General features: G+C 43.7%; 1 protein-coding gene across 5 annotated transcripts in view; it reads left to right on the top strand.

Annotated features, from left to right (window-relative positions):
• LARS2 (leucyl-tRNA synthetase 2, mitochondrial) overlaps nucleotides 1-20,670 on the top strand; it is a 187,145-nt gene that overhangs the window by 50,270 nt on the left and 116,205 nt on the right. For all 5 annotated transcript variants that reach the window (XM_070776820.1, XM_070776821.1, XM_019984796.2 and 2 more), the window contains exons 3-4: nucleotides 766-894; nucleotides 18,453-18,544. In XM_070776820.1, the coding sequence (XP_070632921.1) occupies nucleotides 766-894; nucleotides 18,453-18,544 (221 nt within the window). The remainder of the gene's footprint in view (nucleotides 1-765; nucleotides 895-18,452; nucleotides 18,545-20,670) is intronic.

The raw sequence follows: 20,670 nt of genomic DNA, 5'->3' as shown, positions 1-20,670 counted from the left end.
AAATTTGTGTCAACATTCACCATTATAAGAACCAAGGTCCCAGAGGCTGACATTCCCGTGAGGATGTCCTGCCCTGTGTCTGTTGTGTTCCAATCCATGAACCTTTTTTCCTGTTTCTCATGATGAAACTGTGTGTCTTTGGATGCTGGAGCATTATGTAACCCTGGCCTGAGGCTGCCTGTAGATCACCCCCTGGGAAACAGCAACCTGGCTAAGATTTTCTCATTACCCTCCCATTTCAGCTTTTTCTGTTGAAAGATAAGCTCGCAGTACAGCAGAGAAACCTGGAACCTGAATCCGCGCCTGGGGACCCTGCTCAGTCCAAGTCTGCGTGCAGCTCCCGGAATTTAGGGAGGGGCTCCATTTTAGACTTGTCACATCTCTGTGATTCACCGTTGTCTCCATGAATTTTATGGACACATATGTCAGAGCTTCGTTTGGAAAAACATACAGTTCTTTAAGTCCTAGATAGCTGTTCTAAAAGAGAAAAAGGCAGATTTAAAAATAAGTAGGGGTAATTAGCACTGTGAGGTTGTTTGGCATTATTTTGGACATTCTTTAGGATAACCCAGGGCTTTGAATTTTGGCATTTGGCATTTTTGTCCATTTACCTTATGGGAATGTTTTTTTTCTTTATTTTAAAAGAAAGCTTTTGAAAATGTTAAATTATTACCTTGAATAAAATGCCAAAATATTATATGTGTACCTAGTTCCCTGTGAATGATGAATAAATACTCACTGCATTTTTCCGTCACCCTTTCCTAGAAATCAAAGCCCAAGTTTTACGTGCTTTCCATGTTCCCTTATCCCTCCGGCAAGCTGCATATGGGCCACGTGCGCGTGTACACCATCAGCGACACCATTGCACGCTTCCAGAAGATGAGAGGGATGCAGGTAAGGCCCAGTGCCCGCTGGGGTGGCGCTTCCCTGCCCCACTCAGGACAGTCAGAATGTAGGACAAAGGAGACACCCAGTCTCAGTTAAGATTAGGGCAGCTTTGAGAAGCCTAGGGTTTCCTCTGATGAATTGGAGGACATAATAAAGCGTCAAGATTAATTGAGGGCCAGCCGTGTATTGGGTATTGTGCTGGGGAGGGAGGTGGGGTGCCGATGCAATGGAAGGGTTCATGCCTGTGGGTACCATGTTGATACCACCTCAGGAGGAGTTCACGATGTGGTGGGGCTGATGCCCCTCAATAGACAGACATTGGAGAGGGAGATGAGTGCAGTAGAACAAAAGAGGAGCAAATGCTGTGAGTAGGAGGTAGAGCCACAAAGAGATTTTTCTCCTTGTATTTTGATATTCTCTGTATTCTCTAATGAGCACGTATCTATCTTATAATGGAAAAAAGTCAAATTTTCATAACACAAAAATTTGGGGGGAAGTAACAGCCCTGTGGGAGTTGGGAAAGACTCCCTCATAGGGGACCATCTGACATGGGTGTTGGAGGACAAGGTGAACTTTCCTGGGAGAGGAAGAGAAGAACACTTCCATGGCTGATGTGGGTCAGACCCCTTTCACTGCCAGCTACCCAGAGCCTGCACTTAACTCCTTAACAACACATCATCTGTAAGACAAGGTAGCAGTGATCATAGTAGCTTCTTGAACAACTTCTAGAGAGAGGCAGCATCAGAGAGGGGCGGAAAGCGTGGACCCGTGAACCAAATGGCCAGCACTCAGGCTCTAGCTCTTAACACTTAGTAAGCAGTCAGCCTTTGACTCATTACTGATTAACCTCTCTAAACTAACACCTAGTTTTCTCTCATCTGTAAAAAGGGGATAAAATAGTACTTGCCCATTGGCCTTTCCCAAGGATTGAAAGATGATGATTGTGAAGCAATTAGCGCGTAGCTGGCGCGTAAGCACATAACCCGTAAATACGGTCGTCCTCAGCGGAGGGCTGGAGCCCGCCACACCAGGTCCTGAGAGCCGTGCACACCTCTGCCCAACTTCGTGTTAATTATTTGTCACCTCGGTAGCTCAGAATCCACCCGGGATGGGAGTATTTACATCATGGAAATCAGCAGAGCCTGCAAATCAGGGCTTTTTCTGCTAGAGAGTCCATTGTTAAACATTTCCCTGCACTCCCCCTGGCTGTTGCTGTTATTAACCTCTCAGGGTCTGTATAAAGGGTATCTGCTGCCTCCCAGTTCTTTCTGAAGATTTTCTTTTTTTTTTTTAATTTTTATTTATTTATTTTAATATTTATTTATTTTAATTATAGGCTAATTACTTTACAATATTGTATTGGTTTTGCCATATATCATCATGAATCTGCCACGGGTGTACACATGTTCCCCATCCTGAACCCCCCTCCCACCTCCCTCCCCATACCATCCCTCTGGGTCATCCCAGTGCACCAGCCCCGAGCATCCTGTATCATGCATTGAACCTGGACTGGCGATTCGTTTCACATATGATATTATACGTTTCAATGCCATTCTCTGAAATCATCCCACCCTCGCCCTCTCCCACAGAGTCCAAAAGACTGTTCTATACATCTGTGTCTCTTTTGCTGTCTTGCAGACAGGACTATCGTTACCATCTTTCTAAATTCCATATATATGCGTTAGTATACTGTACTGGTGTTTTTCTTTCTGGCTTACTTCACTCTGTATAATAGGCTCCAGTTTCATCCACCTCATTAGAACTGATTCAAATGTATTCTTGTTAATGGCTGAGTAATACTCCATTGTGTATATGTACCACAGCTTTCTTATCCATTCATCTACTGATGGACATCTAGGTTGCTTCCATGTCCTGGCTATAATACACCACATTAACAAATTGAAAAATAAAAATCATATGATTATCTCAATAGATGCAGAGAAAGCCTTTGACAAAATTCAATATCCATTTATGATAAAAAACTCTCCAGAAAGCAGGAATAGAAGGAACATACCTCAACATAATAAAAGCTATGTATGATAAACCCACAGCAAACACTATCCTCAATGGTGAAAAACTGAAAGCATTTCCCCTAAAGTCAGGAACAAGACAAGGGTGCCCACTTTCACCACTACTGTTCAACATCGTTTTGGAAGTTTTGGCCATAGCAATCTGAGCAGAAAAAGAAATAGAAGGAATCCAAATTGGAAAAGAAGAAGTAAAACTCTCACTGTTTGCAGATGACATGATCCTCTACATAGAAAACCCTAAAGACTCCACCAGAAAATTACTAGAGCTAATCAATGAATATAGTAAAGTTGCAGGATATAAAACCAACACACAGAAATCCCTTACATTCCTATACACTAATAATGAGAAAATAGAGAAATTAAGGAAACAATTCCATTCACCATTGCAACGAAAAGAATAAAATACTTAGGAATATATCTACCTAAAGATTTTCTTTTAAAGTGGTAAATGCATCCATTGTCATAATTGGTTTCAAAATTTGTGCCGAGCTGACATTGGCAGCAAGAAGTATTCCTAAAAAGGAAGTCAAGGTACTGTGTCTCTCTGTGCCTCGAAGAGTTAATGACTTTTACTGTCAGATTCAGAGATTGGCCTTCTACAAGGGCCATCTCCCTGGGCTCTGCCAGGTGTTATTTCTCCCCGATATTGCTTTCCATCACTTCTGCAGTGTTTATTGGAAAGAGGTGGTGCAGAATAAATTGGCTCTTGTCAGGAAGTATATCTAACTGTGCTTCTTCAACTAGATTTAATCTTGTTTGTTTGTTTTTTTTTTTTTTTAAACTTAAGCCAACTTATTTTGGACAGTTAGTGAGTACAGGCAGTTGCTACAGATTAAACTTTTATAGCAAAACTGTGTGTTTATGGTACATTAGCAGATAGATGGTTGAGGGGGTATAGGTGGAACTCTGATTCTCTTGGATGAATGACACATTACAGACAAAGCTCCAGGCAGAACCCCAGGCCCAGACTTACTGGGACCCTTACAGACAGCTCAAACCCAAAAGACAAAATGGAGTCCCTTACCAGTAACTGAAACCCAAGGTCAGGCTAGACTCATGGATTGGGCAACCTAGGTTTGACCCTCGTTATACCACCTTCTCGCTGAGTGACCTTGCACGAGTCATTGAATCCCTTAAAACAGGGGTAATATTTATTCTTCGCTTCTGGGTTGTTGTTCAGGATTAATGAGACAGTACCTGTGTCTGGCCAATAATAATCCCCTAAAAAAAGTGGACGTCTCCAAAATCACTGTGGACATGACTTAAGCCATAAAATTAAGATGATTGCTCCTTGGAAGGAAATCTATGACAAACCTAGAAAGTTTATTAAAAAGCAGAGATCTTTGCCAACAAAGATCCATATAGTCAAAGCTGTAGTTTTTCTAGTAGTCACATATGGATGTGAGAGTTGGACCATAAATAAGGCTGAGTACTGAAGAATTGATGCTTTCAAACTGTGGTGTTGGAGAAGAGTCTTAAGAGTCCCTCGGACTGCAAGGAGATCAAACCAGTGAATACTAAAGGAAATCAACCCTGAATTTTCATTGGAAGGACTGATGCTGAAGCTGAAGCTCCAGTAGTTTGGCCACTTCATGCAAAGAGCCGACTCATTGAAAAAGGCCCTGATGCTGAGAAAGATTGAGGGCAAAATGAGAAGGTTGCTGCAGAGGATGAGATGGTTAGATAGCAACACCGACTCAGTGGACATGAATTTGAGCAAACTCTGGGAGATAGTGAAGGACAGGGAAGCCCAGCGTGCTGCCGTCCTTGGGGTCTCAAAGAGTTGGATGTGACTTATTGACTGAACAGCAACAAATGGTTATTTTGTAAGTAAATCAGGTCAGTATAAATTCCCTTCTCGAAGGGATCTTCCCGACCCAGGGATTGAACCTGGGTCTCCCACATTGCAGACAGATTCTTTACTGTCTGAGCCAGCAGGGAAGCCCTGCTCTGGGAAGTAACATAATAAATGAAATTAATCTAATTCATTTAATAATGACTCTGTACTCTCTTCTGCCCACTGAATGGATTTGCCTTTTGAGAAGCACCCAGCCATCGCCTGCTCTTTGTATCATCTATCCTGTGCCTCAGTTGGTGCCTCAGACCACCCTGTGTTATTTGGTTTATGGTATCTTAGTGACCAGCAGGCACCTGGGGCTCCCTGCGTTCCTGTTTCAGTTGCTCTCTTTAAGATGATAAACTGTGTGGAGCGGGAGGGTATTCTGCAGGTTCTCCTGAGATTAATTTCTTGTTAATTTTCGTAGCCCGTATTTAAGTCAGATCATCCCCAAAATAACTGCCAAATACGGTGAAAAATTTGCCCTGCCATTTCTAAGTTACAGTGGCAGGAAAGACGCAAACCTTTGTCAACAGAGGTGGTCAGCAGCGATAAAGCCTGTCGGCTTCCTGCTGTTTTAAAACCCTTCTCTCCCAAAGTCAGGATTAGTCCTAGGGATAGGGCAGGGTTGGGTGCAGGTCAGATCCCAGTGATCCTGACTCGAAGGAGGGAAGGAATATCTGATCTGGAATAAGAAGATCTGACATGTGTGTTGATTAATTCATTAGGTACATAGTCCTTGGGCACCAACTTTGTTCGAAACACTGGCCTTTCTACTGTACTATAGAGTAGGACTGGAATCTTAAGTTCAAAGTCTGTCAGTAAGCTTGGAAAAATTCAGTAAACTTTGCCTTTTTCTCTAACTTGTTAACTTGTTGGTTGATTTGCTTAGTTCTTTTGCAAATTTGCTATTCTTTGCTGTGCTGGGTCTTTGATTACCGCGTGGACTTTCTTCTCTCATTGCAGTGAGTAGGGGCTGCTCTCTGTTGTGGCGCCAGCTTCTCAGGCAGTGGCTCCTCTTGTGGAGCGCAGGCTCTCGGGTGCACAGGTTCAGCTGTTGCAGCGTGCAGGCTCAGTAGTTGTGGTGCATGGGCTTAGTTGCTCCATGGCATATGGGATCTTCCTGGACCAGGAATCGACCCTGTGTCTCCTGCCCTAACAGGTGGATTCTGTATCACTGAGCCACCAGGGAAGCCCTGATTTGCGTAATTCTTGAGTGGAGGTATGGGAGTCATTCTGAGGCATGCTAAGAACAGCAGATGGGAAGTAAAAAGTGGGCTGACCTCTGCACCACGCCTGCAGTCTTCAAGGCCGCCAGTGACCTCCCTGGATGTGTCTCTTTCCTCATCCTTTCTCACCTCAGTGGCATGTCATACGATGGACCGTATCCCCCTGCTCCTTGAAAGACTCTGCCCTTGGCACGAGGTCCCACTCTGCAGGTTTTTCTCCTGTATCTTGGTTTCTTCCTCCCAGTTACTCCACAGGGTTTTCCCGCTCTGCTCCATCTTCGCATCCTCTAATCCAGTTGGAAAGTTCTCCTGTGCAGGCAGACCTCGGTGGTAGTGTGGGTTTAGTCCCGGAGCACTGCAATAAAACAGATGTTGCAGTAAAGCGAATCATGTGAATTTTCTGGTCCCAGTGCATATAAAAGTAATTTTTACATTACACTGTGGTCTGTTGTGTGCAATAACATTATGTCTTTTAAAAAATCTACATACCTTAATTAAAAAATAATACTGTTGGGAAGTGGTGCCAATTGACTTGCCCAATGCAGGATTGCCGGAAGCCTTCAATTTGTAAAAAGCACAGTATCTGTAAAGCAGAGTACAGTGAAACGAGGTTGTCCCTATATTCCATTTGCTGAGAATTTTTCTCATGAATGAATATTCATTTTTGTACTATGCCTTTTCTGTATCTATTGAGATGATACATGGTTTTTCTCCTTTAGTCTGTTAATGTGATGTATTAAGTTGATTGGTTTTTAATATCAAACCAACCTTGTGTTCCTAGGATAAAGTTGATTTGGTCATGATGTACTTTTGTGTCTGTATTGCTGAATTCATTTGTTAATATCCCTGTGTGCCTGAAGGCCACTGCCCTGTAATTTTTTTTTTCTTGTAGTGTCTTTGTATTTAATATCAGGGTTATGCTGGCCTCATAAAACAAGCTAGGAATTGTTCCCTTCTTCCCATTTTCTGCAAGTACTGTGTGTTATTGGTGTTATTTCTTTACTTTATTGTTGAATAGCATTCACCAGTGATGGTATCTTGACCTAGAGTTTTCTTTGTGGGAAGTTTTAAAAGTACATTTCTATTTCTTTAATGGATACAGGGCTATTCAGATCTTCTGAGTTTCTTTTTTGTGTGTGTGTGCATTTTATTTATTAAAATTTTAAGTTTATCTTTTAAATTGGAGTGTAATTGGTTTACAGTGTTGTGTTAGCTTCTGCTGTACGACAGCGTGAGTCAACTGAATGTGCACACATATCTCCTTCCTCTTGAGCCTCCCTGCACCACCCGCCTCTTGTCTGTTTTATTTTGTGTTTTACGAGAGTTTTGTCTACCTTACCTCATGTTCTGTTCTAGACTGCCTTCCCTTTTATTTCTCTATCCACTTTCCCTAGGCAGTCTCTATCCTGAAGTTTAAATATGATGCTGTAAGAAATTGTGCACATTTCCAACACAGACATCCAAAGCACATCGTCATAAATACTCAGACCTGCCATCCTGATGTAATAGATACTAGTGTTTAATCTTGCTCCCTCAGCTTTTTCTTTTAATGTTACAGACACAGTTATGCCTCTCTACAATCAGATTCCAATCCTTCAGTTAAAAAAATACTGTATTATTTTTGCCTTTATGTTTTTATGCTGTATTTCTATAGATTGTTTATGGATACACCCACACTTGTGTGTAGTATTTGTGTTTTAAATTTTATGTAAAAGCTCTTAATATTCTGCATGTTTTTCACTATTTTGTTTCAAGATTTAGTCTATCTGTGAAAGTGAAAGTGAAGTCGTGTCTGACTCTTTGCTATCCCATGGACTGTAGCCTACCAGGCTTCTCTGTCCATGGGATTCTCCAGGCAAGAATACTGGAGTGGGTTACCATTTCCTTCTCCAGGGGATCTTCCTGACCCAGGGATCGAACCTGGGTCTCCTGCATTGGAGGCAGATGCTTTAACCTCTGAGCCACCAGGGCAGCCCATCTATTATAAGTACTGTGTAATTATGACACATTTAATTACCCATTTTCACATTAGTAGACTTTTAGGTTGTTACAGACTTCTGTTCCAGTGACCATCCTTGCACCTCACTGTTGGCTTGTGGGAGAGGTGGCATCACTGGGTCACAGAGTGTGTATAACCTCAGCATAAATGCATCTTGCCAAATTGCTTTCCAAAATTTTGGTGCCAGTTTATACTTCTGCCAGCAGTGAATGGCATTTCTTCCTGCCCTACCTCCTTGATAACACTTATTAATGTTAGACTAATCCTTGCTAATTTGATACATAGGAAATGACTTCTAATTGTGTTTTTAATTTACATCTTCCTGAGTACTGTCCCCCAGTGAAGCTGAGATATTTTCTTGTGTTTAGTATCTATTTAAGTCCCTTCTGTGATTGGCTTGCTCACATTTTTTGCCAAGTTTCACCGGGGTTGTTTGTCTTTTTCATGTTGTTCTTATTGTTCATACTGTGGGAGTTCTTTTTTTTTTTTCACTTTTTATTTTATATTGGAGTATGGCCGATTAACAAACAATGTTGTAATAGTATCAGGTGAACAGCAAAGGGATTCAGCCATACATATACACGTACCTGTTCTGCCCCAAACACCCCCCCATCCAGGCTGCCACATTGTGGGAGTTCTGTATACAGTCTGGATTATTATGTTTTTTGTTAGTTGAATCCAGTGCAAATATCTTCCCCCAGTCTGTGGTCTGTCCTTGCGTTTTGTGACCCTAGCCAGACCACAGGTTGTAGTTTGAGTTTGAGAATGGACGAGAATGATGATTTGGGAAGTCCAAGGTTGCTTGGGCCAACTACATTGGTTCCCTCCTATAGCAGCAAATAAGTTGTGTAGAGGAGAGAATGAGACAAGAGTGTCAGCAGATGATTGGGGGCCCCCTTCTCATTGTAGTCCATTGAAATGTACCTGAGGCCACGATCACACAGCCTTCTTGGGAGAAAGCTACAGTCAACATAGCTGGCCAGACCTTGGACGCACAAGTAGACTACATGTGGACTTGACAAGTAGAAGGGAGTGGTGAGCGGTGGTTTTGGGGGGTGGCGAGTGGGTCAGGAATCTGTGGCTTTAGTCAGTGGCAATGACCTGCCTACCCTCCACCTCAGATATGTTGCAAGGTTCATGTGAAATGATCAGTGAGAAAACTCTTTAAAAACCACGATGCAATTTTCCAGTGTAACCTAATTAATAATAGCAGTAATAAGGTAGTTCTGAGATTTGGATGTTTAAGCAGGGGCCACTTGAAGCCAGAGATAAATTATTCTCTTTCAGGAATTAGAAAAGACCACACTTCCAGTCATTTTCTTCTTTTTTAAAAATCTTTTTTTAAGTTTATTTTTTAATTTTTGGCTGTGCTGGGTCTTTGTTGCTATGCAGGCTGCTCTCTGGTTGCGGTGTGTGGGCTTCTTATTGCAATGACTTCTCTTGTTACAAAACACAGACTAGGCACACGGGCTTCAGTCGTTGCAGCACATGGGCTCAGTAGGTGCGGTTTGCAGACTGTAGAGCTCGGGCTCAGAAAGTTGTGGCACATGGGCTTAGTTGCATGTGGGATCTTCCTAATTCGGGGATCTAACCCGTGTCTCCTGCAGTGGCAGGCAGGTTCTTTACCACTGAGCCTCCAGGGAAGCCCCAGTCCGTTTCTTCTTAAACTCATACAATGTCTGATGACATATTGAAGCTTAGCACCATATGGTGATTTGTTGTGTTTTCATATGTTGTATGCACAGATGGTTAGAAAATAAAATTACCCACCTTCCACCTCAGCTGGTCTCCTCAGCACCTTTTGGGCCAGAAGCAGGGCAATTAAAACATCAAGCTGCCAAGTCCCTCTCACAAAGCAGAACTTGGACTAATTTGTCTCCGGCAAAACATCACAGGGTACTGCACAAGTCGTTTTCTGCTTGGGCCTTTCTGCTGTTCACTGTGGAGGAGGAGGCTGTGTGCCTGGCAGCCACGTGATCGTAATGCAATGACCCACAGATATCAGGAAAGGAGAGGAGCTTCTTGGCAAGTGAACCTTGACATACAGTTCATCGGTTCTCAGTTGGCCAGTCAGTCAGTAAGTGTTTATGAAGAGCCCAGGGAGTGCATCGCATGGCATTCTGTTTTCAAATTTTCTAATCTCTGTCGCATCTGAAAGTAGAGAGTGGATTTCCAGAGCTTATCCTCTCAGATGTAATTTGAAAGGGCAAATGAATTGCAGGTCTAGTGTCTTGATTGGAAAACTGACTGATTTATCTGCCTCCGCGTTCCCAGAGGAGGTCTTCTGTCTGGGGCCTCAGCACTGTCATCTGAATTCTGTTACTCTGAAGCATTTGCTTGATTTTTGATGCCCAGCCTGTAATAATGGTGGGTTATTAAACTTGCTAAACAAAATTAAATATTGCATTTCTCATTTCTTGGAAATGAAGCATTGCGTCTCCTCCAGAAAAACCACAGCACTCTGAAAATAGCAATTTTTGTGAGAAGCAGTAACCATGGTTGCTTTCAATTAGAAGCTGAATTGGTTTCAAATTTAAAGTTTTGTTTTGTGATGAAAGGGAGAGAAAGCTGGTCATTCCTGGGGAATTGGTACTTTTCTGTCTTTGGGAGGGCAACGGGCTGCCCCACTTCCTTCCCTTCTACTTCCAAAGTCGTCTTAACTCTGCTTGATCTTCCCTCCTGTGTTGGAGGAAGAGCTGTACTTTTGCCTGTTCGTTTGTTCCTACTTAAGAAAAGTATTTTAAAATTATACATAAAATTCTATATGTTGTTGTTGTTGTTCAGTCACTAAGTCATATCCAACTCTTTGCGACCCCATGGACTGTAGCACACCAGGTTCCTGTGTCCTCCACTATCTCCCGGAGTTTGCTCAGATTCATGTCCACTGAATTGGCGATGCCATCCAACCATCTCATCCTCTGTCGTCCCCTTTTCCTCCTGCCCTCAATCTTTTCCAGCATCAGGGTCTTTTCCAATGAGTCAACTCATATTCTCCCCTTTAAAAAGGAGAAATGTAGCGTAGGTAAGGCTGCAGTCCCCCTTGATTACTCAGTCCCTCCCAGGCCCTTCTGGACACTGGGCCCTGTCATTTTCTAGGGTACATCCCTCCAGAGCCTCGTCTGTACATTGTCACCTGTAGCTGCCACCCTGAGTTGCCCACGGCTCTGCCCAACTGGAGGCAGGAGGTTCCTGTCGGGTGAGCCATTGTCACGTGACTGGGTCCTCACCAGAGGCTGGCCTCACCCCAGCTTCCAGGTCTCGCTTCCCAGCCAGCACTGGTCTAACTTGCCAGGACTTTATCCCTGTGTTTGCCCCTCATCAGTAGCTGGCCCCAACTCCCCTTTTATATCTCGAGTCTCTGTGAATTTTGCAGTCCTGCTAGTGCACCTGTGCTGGTCTCTGACCAGTTTGCCATCAAATCCGTCTCCTGATTTGCTTTGTATGGTAGAAGGGCAGAACCAGAACTCTGCAGGCCATGTTTCCCAAGCTCTGATGTCAGCTGACCTCTGAATAGTTTTGGACAAGAAGAATTTGGCAAGATTGTAGGGTAAGAGGAAAGAAGCAGCCAGGGAATTTCTTTCTCTCTGCCCTCTTTAGCATCTCCATTAATCCAGCTCTGTTTGGCCAGACCTGTCTATTTCAAAAGCTTCTGCAGCTGATCTCAGCCTTCGGGTTCAGTTATCTCTGCTTCTTCCCTTTGTTCCTTCAGTCTAGAAGTGGGGTCAGTGTACCACTCATCGAATTTCTGTGTTGTTTCCCCTGTCCCCCTTGGCTTCTCACTCAATTTGAAATAGTTAGAGCATTTGTTAGAAGAACAGCTGGAAGTGATGGCTTTTATTTTATGCATTTTCAAGTTATAGCTGCCGGGACTTCTTGATCCCCTTTCTGCTGAAAGCACTCATCCAAGAAGAGGTTAACACCTGGGGGATTGAGAGGACTCAGGTGGCGCTAAAATAGAAATCCAGATGTTAGGGGGGTGGTGGTTGTTGTTTGTTTTTTAGGTTAAATTGTCTAGTTGGCATATGTGAGCTATAGATTTAGTTACTTGTGGAACTAAACCAAGGATTAAACCAGGTTATGGTGATAGAAAACAATAGGGATTTTACAACCCCAAAGGAAAGTTTAGAATTCCTCCAGTGAATGTTTTGGATGGTTTTGCCCATAGAGAAACCACAGACAAGAAAGTGGGCATTATATATCCAGAATGGGGGTATTTCATCTGGACTATATAGAAGAGACCAAGAGGTGAACAAGGTGGGCACAGGCAGCACTGACATGGTGTCTTTTCAATAAATGAACTGTAACAATTTGACCCTGATGCTGGGAAAGATTGAGGGCAGGAGGAGAAGGGAGCGACAGAGGATGCAATGGTTGGATGGCATCATCCACTCAATGGACATGAATTTGAGCAAACTCTGGGAGATAGTGAAGAACAGGGAAGCCTGGCGTGCTGCAGTTCATGGGGTCGCAGAGAGTCCAGACATGACTTAGCGACCGAACAACAACAATTTGACCAGCAAATAGAATCTGCTGCCTGGGGAAGTGGGACAGTCTTTGGCATTTCAGAATCTTGTTGCAGGCCTTTACTCTGTTCCCTCTGGACAACAGAGAATCATCTTACGGCACAAGAGTGAGTTCTGCCCTTTGTCACTGGGTGTCTGGGGAATCCATGGTGTAGAATGGGCGGGACCCTTGCCTGTCTCCTGCAGGCTTGGCTCACGGCGACACTGCTTCTGGTGTCCAGCCATGGTGGAAAGGACTATCCTGACTCCCCACAGTCTATATTCCAGGGCAGACATTTGTTTATTGTTACTTTTTGGTAAGACTATGAAATAATTAAGAAGCTTTAAGATTTTTCAAATTTTTATCTTCATAGACAGCTGGGGTAACATGTGAGCTAAGAATATATCTTTTCATGTTCATTTCATCTGAAAACAAAAATAGAAATGAGTAAGTGTATTATGTAAATCCAGACTGGTTTTTTGACCGTCTCTGTATTGACTTTGTTTAAAAATACGGATGGTAACCTGGCAGCATGTTAATGGGCAGAAACATTGAACTGCTGCCACTTTGGCAGTCCCTGCGAAGAAACCAAGTGATAACTAAGTCTTCCCCTTTCTTGTGGAGCATGGTTACACAACAGTTACATTATTCTGCCAGCGAGGTAGCAGTGCCTCCAGCCCCAGGAGAATTAAAGCACTTCTGGAAGCTGCATTCTGGCATTGTCCATGGAAGCATTGCAGAACTTTCTAGTTAATCAAACACAAATCCCCAAAGTGGGGTTTCCATTATTATTATTATTTAACTCTTGGAAATTAAAAAGAGAGAAAAATCTGTGCAGGAGATGTTTTCCATCTGTGGGTTAAGCAATACTCCAGAGAAGGCTGTATGCTACAAGGTGTGTGTGTTAGTCAGAATTCTTGGCTCCCAGGGACTGTAACCCAGCTGAGACCAGTTTAACCAAACAAGGAGGTTTTGTGTGTTTTGACAGATCCTGGTGTAACTCACGGAACCAAAGGAGATGTAGTAGGAACGGGGCCCACTGGAAATTGGGCCCAGGTCCTTGAGCAGATCAGCACCCCTCGTCTCTGTCCAGCTCCTGTTTCTGTGTGTGTCCACACACCCAGCTGTATTTCTCAGACAGCTCCACCAGCTGCTTCCTCCATGGCCAGAGGGGTGGGTTTTGTGACTGTCCACAGCAGGATGATATGAAGTTGGAGGAGGAGCATATTCTTAGAAGACGGGATGGGGGTTGGGGGGCTCTTTGTAAAGATGAAACACTCTGGGTTGGCCACGTTTAGCAAGAGGAAAGGAGACCTCAGGTCTGAAAGATCCACTGGATTGGGTTATATTTTGATAACATCCTAAAACTACATAGAATTAGATATTCCTAGGGAATGTTAAAATTTTTTTAAAAAAGACATGTATACACACACATGTATATACTTACATATTTTTTGCAGATGTCCATGGCACGTTAAATTAAAAAAAAAAAAACAGGTTATAAAATGGTATATAGTAGGTTCTATTTCCATGAAAACAAACCAGCCAGCTCCTATATGTGTGCATATGCTTGTGTGTCTGCGTTTAGTGAGGAGAAAGGTGGGGAAGGATACAAAGGCCGGTTGAGAGTAGGGTAGGGTGGAGCGGGGAGATGGTCAGCTTTGCCTGTATGTATCATGTGCTGTGTCCTTTCCCTTGTCAAAATAAGCCTGTATTGTGCTCGTAACTCGGAGAAGGCGATGGCACCCCACTCCAGTACTCTTGCCTGGAAAATCCCATGGAGGGAGGAGCCTGGTAGGCTGCAGTCCATGGGGTCGCTAAGAGTCAAACACGACTGAGCGACTTCACTTTCACTTTTCACTTTCATGCATTGGAGAAGGAAATGGCAACCCACTCCAGTGTTCTTGCCTGGAAAATCCCAGGGATGGGGGAGCCTGGTGGGCTGCCATCTATGGGGTCGCCCAGAGTTGGACAAGACTGAAGCGACTTAGCAGCAGCAGTGCTCGTAACTTGAGAAGCATCAATTAAGGAAAAGAAGAGGAGCCTCTTCCGACTGACCTCAGGAGAGTGGATGCAAGGACTGAGGTAGTCATGTCATCTCTTGAGTTTTTCTTTTACCATGCCACACACTTGTGGGATCTTAGTTCCCTGACCAGGGATTGACCCCTTGGCAGGGTTCAGATAGGGTCAAGACCCTTGGCAGTGAGATTGCAGAGTCCTAACCACTGTGAAGTCCCTGGGAATCATGTCATCTGAGGATGAAAGTCCAGGGCATCCACTCTTCCCAGACTCCCAGGCTGGGAAGCGCAGCAGAGTATGTGGTGGACCAGCCCCTCCGGGAGCGGCAGCAGACTGCAGAGCTGAGGTCCTGACAAGGGAACCGGTGATGCGACCTTGTAGCCGATGATAGCAGCCGCCACTTGCAGCCAGCCCTGCCATTTCCTGGGTGCCTGCACTGTGCCGGGTGTGCCACATACACCTTAGCATGTGATTCTCAACAGTTCAGGGGGCTGCTTTCAGTCACAGCTGATAGTTGAGACTCAGCAGAAGTGGTATGCCTCAGGGCCCACTGCCAGGAAATGGCAGGTTTGGGTTTAGGATCCTTCCCCCAAAACCACAGCCTCCTGAGCAGCAAGCCTTTGTTGACATTTCCCACTCACTAACCAAAGGTGTGGGGCTTCCCTGGTGGCTCAGTGATAAGGAATCTGCCTACTAATGCAGGGAACTCTGATTCGATCCGTGGGTGGAGAAGGGAATGACAACCCACTCCAGTATTCTTGCCTGGGAAATGCTGTGGACAGAGGAGCCAGGAGGGCTACAGAGGGTTGCAGAGTTGAACACAACTTAGCAAGTAAACCACCACCATCAGCCAAAGGGGTTAGAGCGGCTCTGAATTTAGATGCATGGTCTTTGTTCTTGAGATGGAATTGTTCCATCAGAACAAAAACCTAGTTTTAAAATATTTAATAATCACAGAATGGAAGAATGACTTTAAGGCAAGTGGCATCTATCTGCTACTGGGAGAGCCATGCCTGTTGTCTTACTGCCACCTGCTAAGAGGGACAAGGAGAGGATGGATCTGGTGATTGGGATTTGAGTATGAATCCAGTTTGGGACACTTTGAATTGTAGGTGCTTATGGACCTGGAGCAGAGATGGCCATGGGTGATACTCATTTGCATCTCAGAAAGTTCTTGAATAAGACAGAAAAATGGAAGAAAACCCTAGGTACACAGTGAATTTAAAAATTTTTTTTTAATATAAATTTATTTATTTTAATTGGAGGCTAATTACTTTACAGTATTGTATTGGTTTTGCCATACATCATCATGAATCTGCCACGGGTGTATACATGTTCCCCATCCTGAACGCCCCCCCCCACCTCCCTCCCCATACCATCCCTCTGGGTCATCCCAGTGCACCGGCCCCAAGCATCCTGTATCCTGCATCAAACCTGCACTGGCGATTCGTTTCATTTATGATATTATACATATTTCAATGCCATTCTCCCAAATCATCCCACCCTCTCCCTCTCCCACAGAGTCCAAAAGACTGTTCTATACATCTGTGTCTCTTTTGCTATCTCACATACAGAGTTATCGTTACCATCTTTCTAAATTCCATATATATGTGTTGTATACTGTATTGGTGTTTTTCTTTCTGGCTTACTTCACTCTGTATATAGGCTCCAGTTTCATCCACCTCATTAGAACTGATTCAAACGTATTCTTGTTAATGGCTGAGTAATACTCCATTGTGTATATGTACCACAGCTTTCTTATCCATTCATCTGCTGATGGACATCTAGGTTGCTTCCATGTCCTGGCTATTATAAATAGTGCTGCAACTAAACAGACATTTCTCCAAAGAAGACATACAGATGGCTAACAAACACATGAAAAGATGCTCAACATCACTCATTATCAGAGAAATGCAAATCAAAACCACAATAAGGTACCATTTCATACCAGTCAGATCAGCTGCTATCCAAAAGTCTACAAGCAATAAATGCTGGAGAGGGTGTGGAGAAAAGGGAACCCTCTTACACTGCTACTGGGAATGCAAACTAGTACAGCCACTATGGAGAACAGTGTGGAGATTCCTTAAAAAACTGGAAATAGAACTGCCTTATGACCCAGCAATCCCACTGCTGGGCATACACACCAAGGAAACTAGAATTGAAAGAGACACGTGTACCCCAATGTTCATCGCAGCACTGATTTTTTTTTAAAGGAGATAAAAAACACACATGGAAATAATATGATCTCAATTTTTAAAAATTAGATATAAATTTACCAAATAACAGTTATGTATGGTTATATGGTAGAATTAAGGGTGTTTATTTTCTTCTGAATATTTTTCTCTATGTATTAAGGTTTTTCACAGTGAATACACATTATTTCTATAATCAGGGGAAATTGTTACTTAGAAAATGAGGGCTTCACTGGTAACTCAGTGGTAAAGGCCGATGCCGAAGACATGGTTCAGTCCCTGGGTTGGGAAGGTCCCACGTGCCGAGGAGAACTAAGCCCACGCAGCACAACTACTGAGTCTGTGCTCTGGAGCCGGGGAGCTGCGCCTACTGAAGCCCGCACCCTAGAACCTGTGCTGCACAATAGGAGAGGCCATGCAACAAGAAGCCCAAGCGCTGCAACAAGGAACAGCTCCTCCCCTGCCACTCGCGCAACTAGAGGAAAGCCTGCGCAGCACCGGAGACCCAGCACAGCCATACATAAATAAATACAACTAAAGAAAATGAGGGCTGTTTCTTTAGTGGAAAATGTCCCATCAGGATATGAACAGGATATGAACAGAGTGTCCATCACTCTTCTGGGAGATGTGTGTGAACAGAAGCTCGGGTTCCTGCAGGATTGCAAACACATAAACCCAGCTTGTGGCAGGGGACAGACCATGAGCTTGAGAGGAAGTAAGAAGGCCATCCATTAAGGGCTGTTTCTAGAAATACCAGAGCCTCCTCAGCCCATCCTCCCCTATAGGCAAGTTTGGAAATCTGGCTTTGGGACAAGTTGTGTGTGTGGTGGTGTGGCTGAAATTGGCATCAGAGAAGGGTAGGGGACTGAGCGTTCAAAGCAGGTCTTCTGAGGCTGCCCCTTGATGCCACAGCTTGTGTCTCAAGCCATTGTTCCCGTTCACAGCACGGAAGGTAGCTTGAGAGAACTTGCTATTGAGGCTACCAGCTGGGCTGCGACCGGTCATCCATTTGCAGAAATGAACGTCTGTCCTGGCTTGAAGCGCCTGCTCCTAGTGTCACCTGGCGAGGCTGCTTCCTCTTTCTGGGCCCCAGTGGCCCAGGCTGTCAAATGAGGAAACGGAGATGGAGGGTGCATCTCAAGAGCTTCTTCAGGCTCTAAGGTCCGAGGATCCCCAGACCTTTCCAAAGATCTGAGGTTCTTTGGAAAATGGATATATCTTACAGGTAGTGATTCAGAGTGGCTTATTGTACACTTCAAAGGTGGCTAGTGTGATGGAGGGACTGAATTTTAAATTTTACTACATTTTAATTTAAGTTTATATAACTGTATGTGGCTACCTTATGGGACAGCAGAGCTCCTTAACTGGAAAATCTAACATAAGGTGAGCATTTGGAATGCCTGTATACATTTTTATATATATCTACTTTGAAATTGAAAGAAACTTTCTAATTTCAGAAAAACCGTTTGGGTTCTTTACAGACAATACAGACAAGAAGAAGAAAAAGAAAGTAAAAAATAGTCACGAAAACACCTACTCAGAGATAACTGCTACTGGCACCTTGGTGTATAACTTTGTAAATTCCCTTCTGTGCTCATGTCTTAGGTAGTCAGCTGGCTTTCAACAGCATAGCTTGAAATCATCCAGGAATGGATGAGACATGTTAGGAGAGAATGCCTGCTCACTGCCCAGCAGAAAATACTGAGAAAGACTTTAGCAATCTGCCCTGACTGATGTTTCTTTTCTGGGTGCTAGGTTATCAACCCTATGGGCTGGGATGCATTTGGATTGCCTGCCGAAAATGCCGCGATTGAGAGGAATCTACATCCAGAAAGCTGGACGCAAAGGTATGTGTTTACAGGCATATTCAAGCACTTGTATACATTACCCTTAAACAACTTTTTTTTTTTAAACCTGTGCCTGAGAAATAGAAAGCAAAGGAAACAAAACACTGCAGTCTGCCAAGCAATAAAAAAGGATTGTCTATGTTGGTATTTGCTTTTTCTCACACTGTATTCTTATCTAAGACACAACACAAAGTGTTTGGCTATTCATTCATGTGTTCATTTTGATGCTTTGTTATTTACAGTTATTCTTCCTTTGAATATTTGCATTTGGAAGGAAAAAGGAGGAAGAAAGGATGACATTTGTTAAACTTCTACAGTGTTCTTCATCTTCTTGACCATAGTTTGAGCCATAGCCAAATGCCACATTATAATTTTCTCTGCAAATTCTTTTAATTTTTTTGGCTTCATCATTCTGAAGCAAGAGGAACAAGGAAATATATGGCCACTTTATTCTAGGCATGGCTTTCTCCAAGGAGGACATAGTCTGAGTCCCCGCTGTGGCCTCAGGCTGCCATGTGCTCAGGCAATGCTCATCCCTCTTCCTCCTGATAAAGCCTTGAGGAACTTGTACTAGAACCCAGCACAGTGTTCTGGGCTCCTTTGATAAAGTCGTTCCTCACCCTACCCCTCAGAGGTGTGGAGGGCAGTTCAAGGCCTATCCCCATTGTCTTTCACCTTCCTTTGCTTTATCTTGCCCAAAAGAAGCATCTTCTGCACCATCCACTTCTCTTTTTTCTTCCTCATTCCTGGTTTCCACTTTTCCAATATGGCTAATTATGGAGTAATAGGAGTGATGAAAACAGGAGGAAATGATGATTCAAATAAAAAGGGTCAAATATGGTATAAATTTGATATCACCCAGGACAGTAATTGCCAAATTCTATGGGCCAAATTTGGCCCTGCCTAATGGGGCTTCCCTGGTGGCTCAGTGGGTGAAGAATCCGCCTGTAGTGCAGGTGACCCCGGTTCAATTCCTGGTTTGGGAAGATCCCCTGGGAAGGGAAAGGCTACACAGTCCAGTATTCTGGCCTGGAGAACTGCATGGGTTGTATAGTCCATGGGGTCGCAGAGTTGGACATGACTGAGTGACTTGTACAAAAGATTTTATAAATAAAGTTTTGTTAGAACTCAAGCCACACCTATTTGTTTATATATTGTTCATGTCTGTTTTCATGATACAGTGGCAGAATTGAGTAGTTGTGACAGATACCGTATGGCTGATATGGAGCTGGAAACATTTACCATCTGGCCCTTTACAGAAAAAGTTTGCCAGCTTCTCCATAAGAGTATAGCAGTAAAGAAGATGGCCCCTGAATCAGGCCACATAGATACAAATCCTGCCTTTCTTTTTTCCTAGCCATTCACCTTGAGCAGATTACTTAATCTCTCTGCCCCTCAGCTTGCTGCTGCTGCTGCTGCTGCTAAGTCACTTCAGTCGTGTCCGACTCTGTGCGACCCCATAGACGGCAGCCCACCAGGCTCCCCCATCCCTGGGATTCTCCAGGCAAGAACACTGGAGTGGGTTGCCATTTCCTTCCCCTCAGCTTATTTATCTGTAAAGGAGGATAATGATTAAGCACTGTCTTAGTCAACTGCTATAACAAAGCAAAACAACACCCAGTTGGGGATGTGACTGGTGATAGAAGCAAGGTCCGATGCTGTAAAGAGCAATATTGCATAGGAACCTGGAATGTTAGGTCCTTGAATCAAGGCAAATTGGAAGTGCTCAAACAGGAGATGGCAAGAGTAAACGTCTACATTTTAGGAATCAGCGAACTAAAATGGACTGGCATAGGTGAATTTAACTCAGATGGCCATTATATCTACTACTGTGGGCAAGAATCCCTTTGAAGAAATGGAGTAGCCATCATAGTCAACAAAAGAGTCCAAAATGCAGTACTTGGATGCAATCTCAAAAATGGCAGAATGATCTCTGTTCGTTTCCAAGGAAAACCATTCAATATCACAGTAATCCAAGTCTACGCCCCAACCAGTAATGTTGAAGAAGCTGAAGTTGAACGGTTCTATGAAGACCTACAAGACCTTTTAGAACTAACACCCAAAAAAGATGTCCTTTTCATTATAGGGAACTGGAATGCAAAAGTAGGAAGTCAAGAAACACCTGG

Source organism: Bos indicus, chromosome 22 (genome assembly GCF_029378745.1).
Source record: "Bos indicus isolate NIAB-ARS_2022 breed Sahiwal x Tharparkar chromosome 22, NIAB-ARS_B.indTharparkar_mat_pri_1.0, whole genome shotgun sequence".
Lineage (NCBI taxonomy): Eukaryota > Metazoa > Chordata > Mammalia > Artiodactyla > Bovidae > Bos > Bos indicus.
Note: the sequence above shows the minus strand (reverse complement) of the source record. Positions and strands in the feature narration are given on the sequence as shown.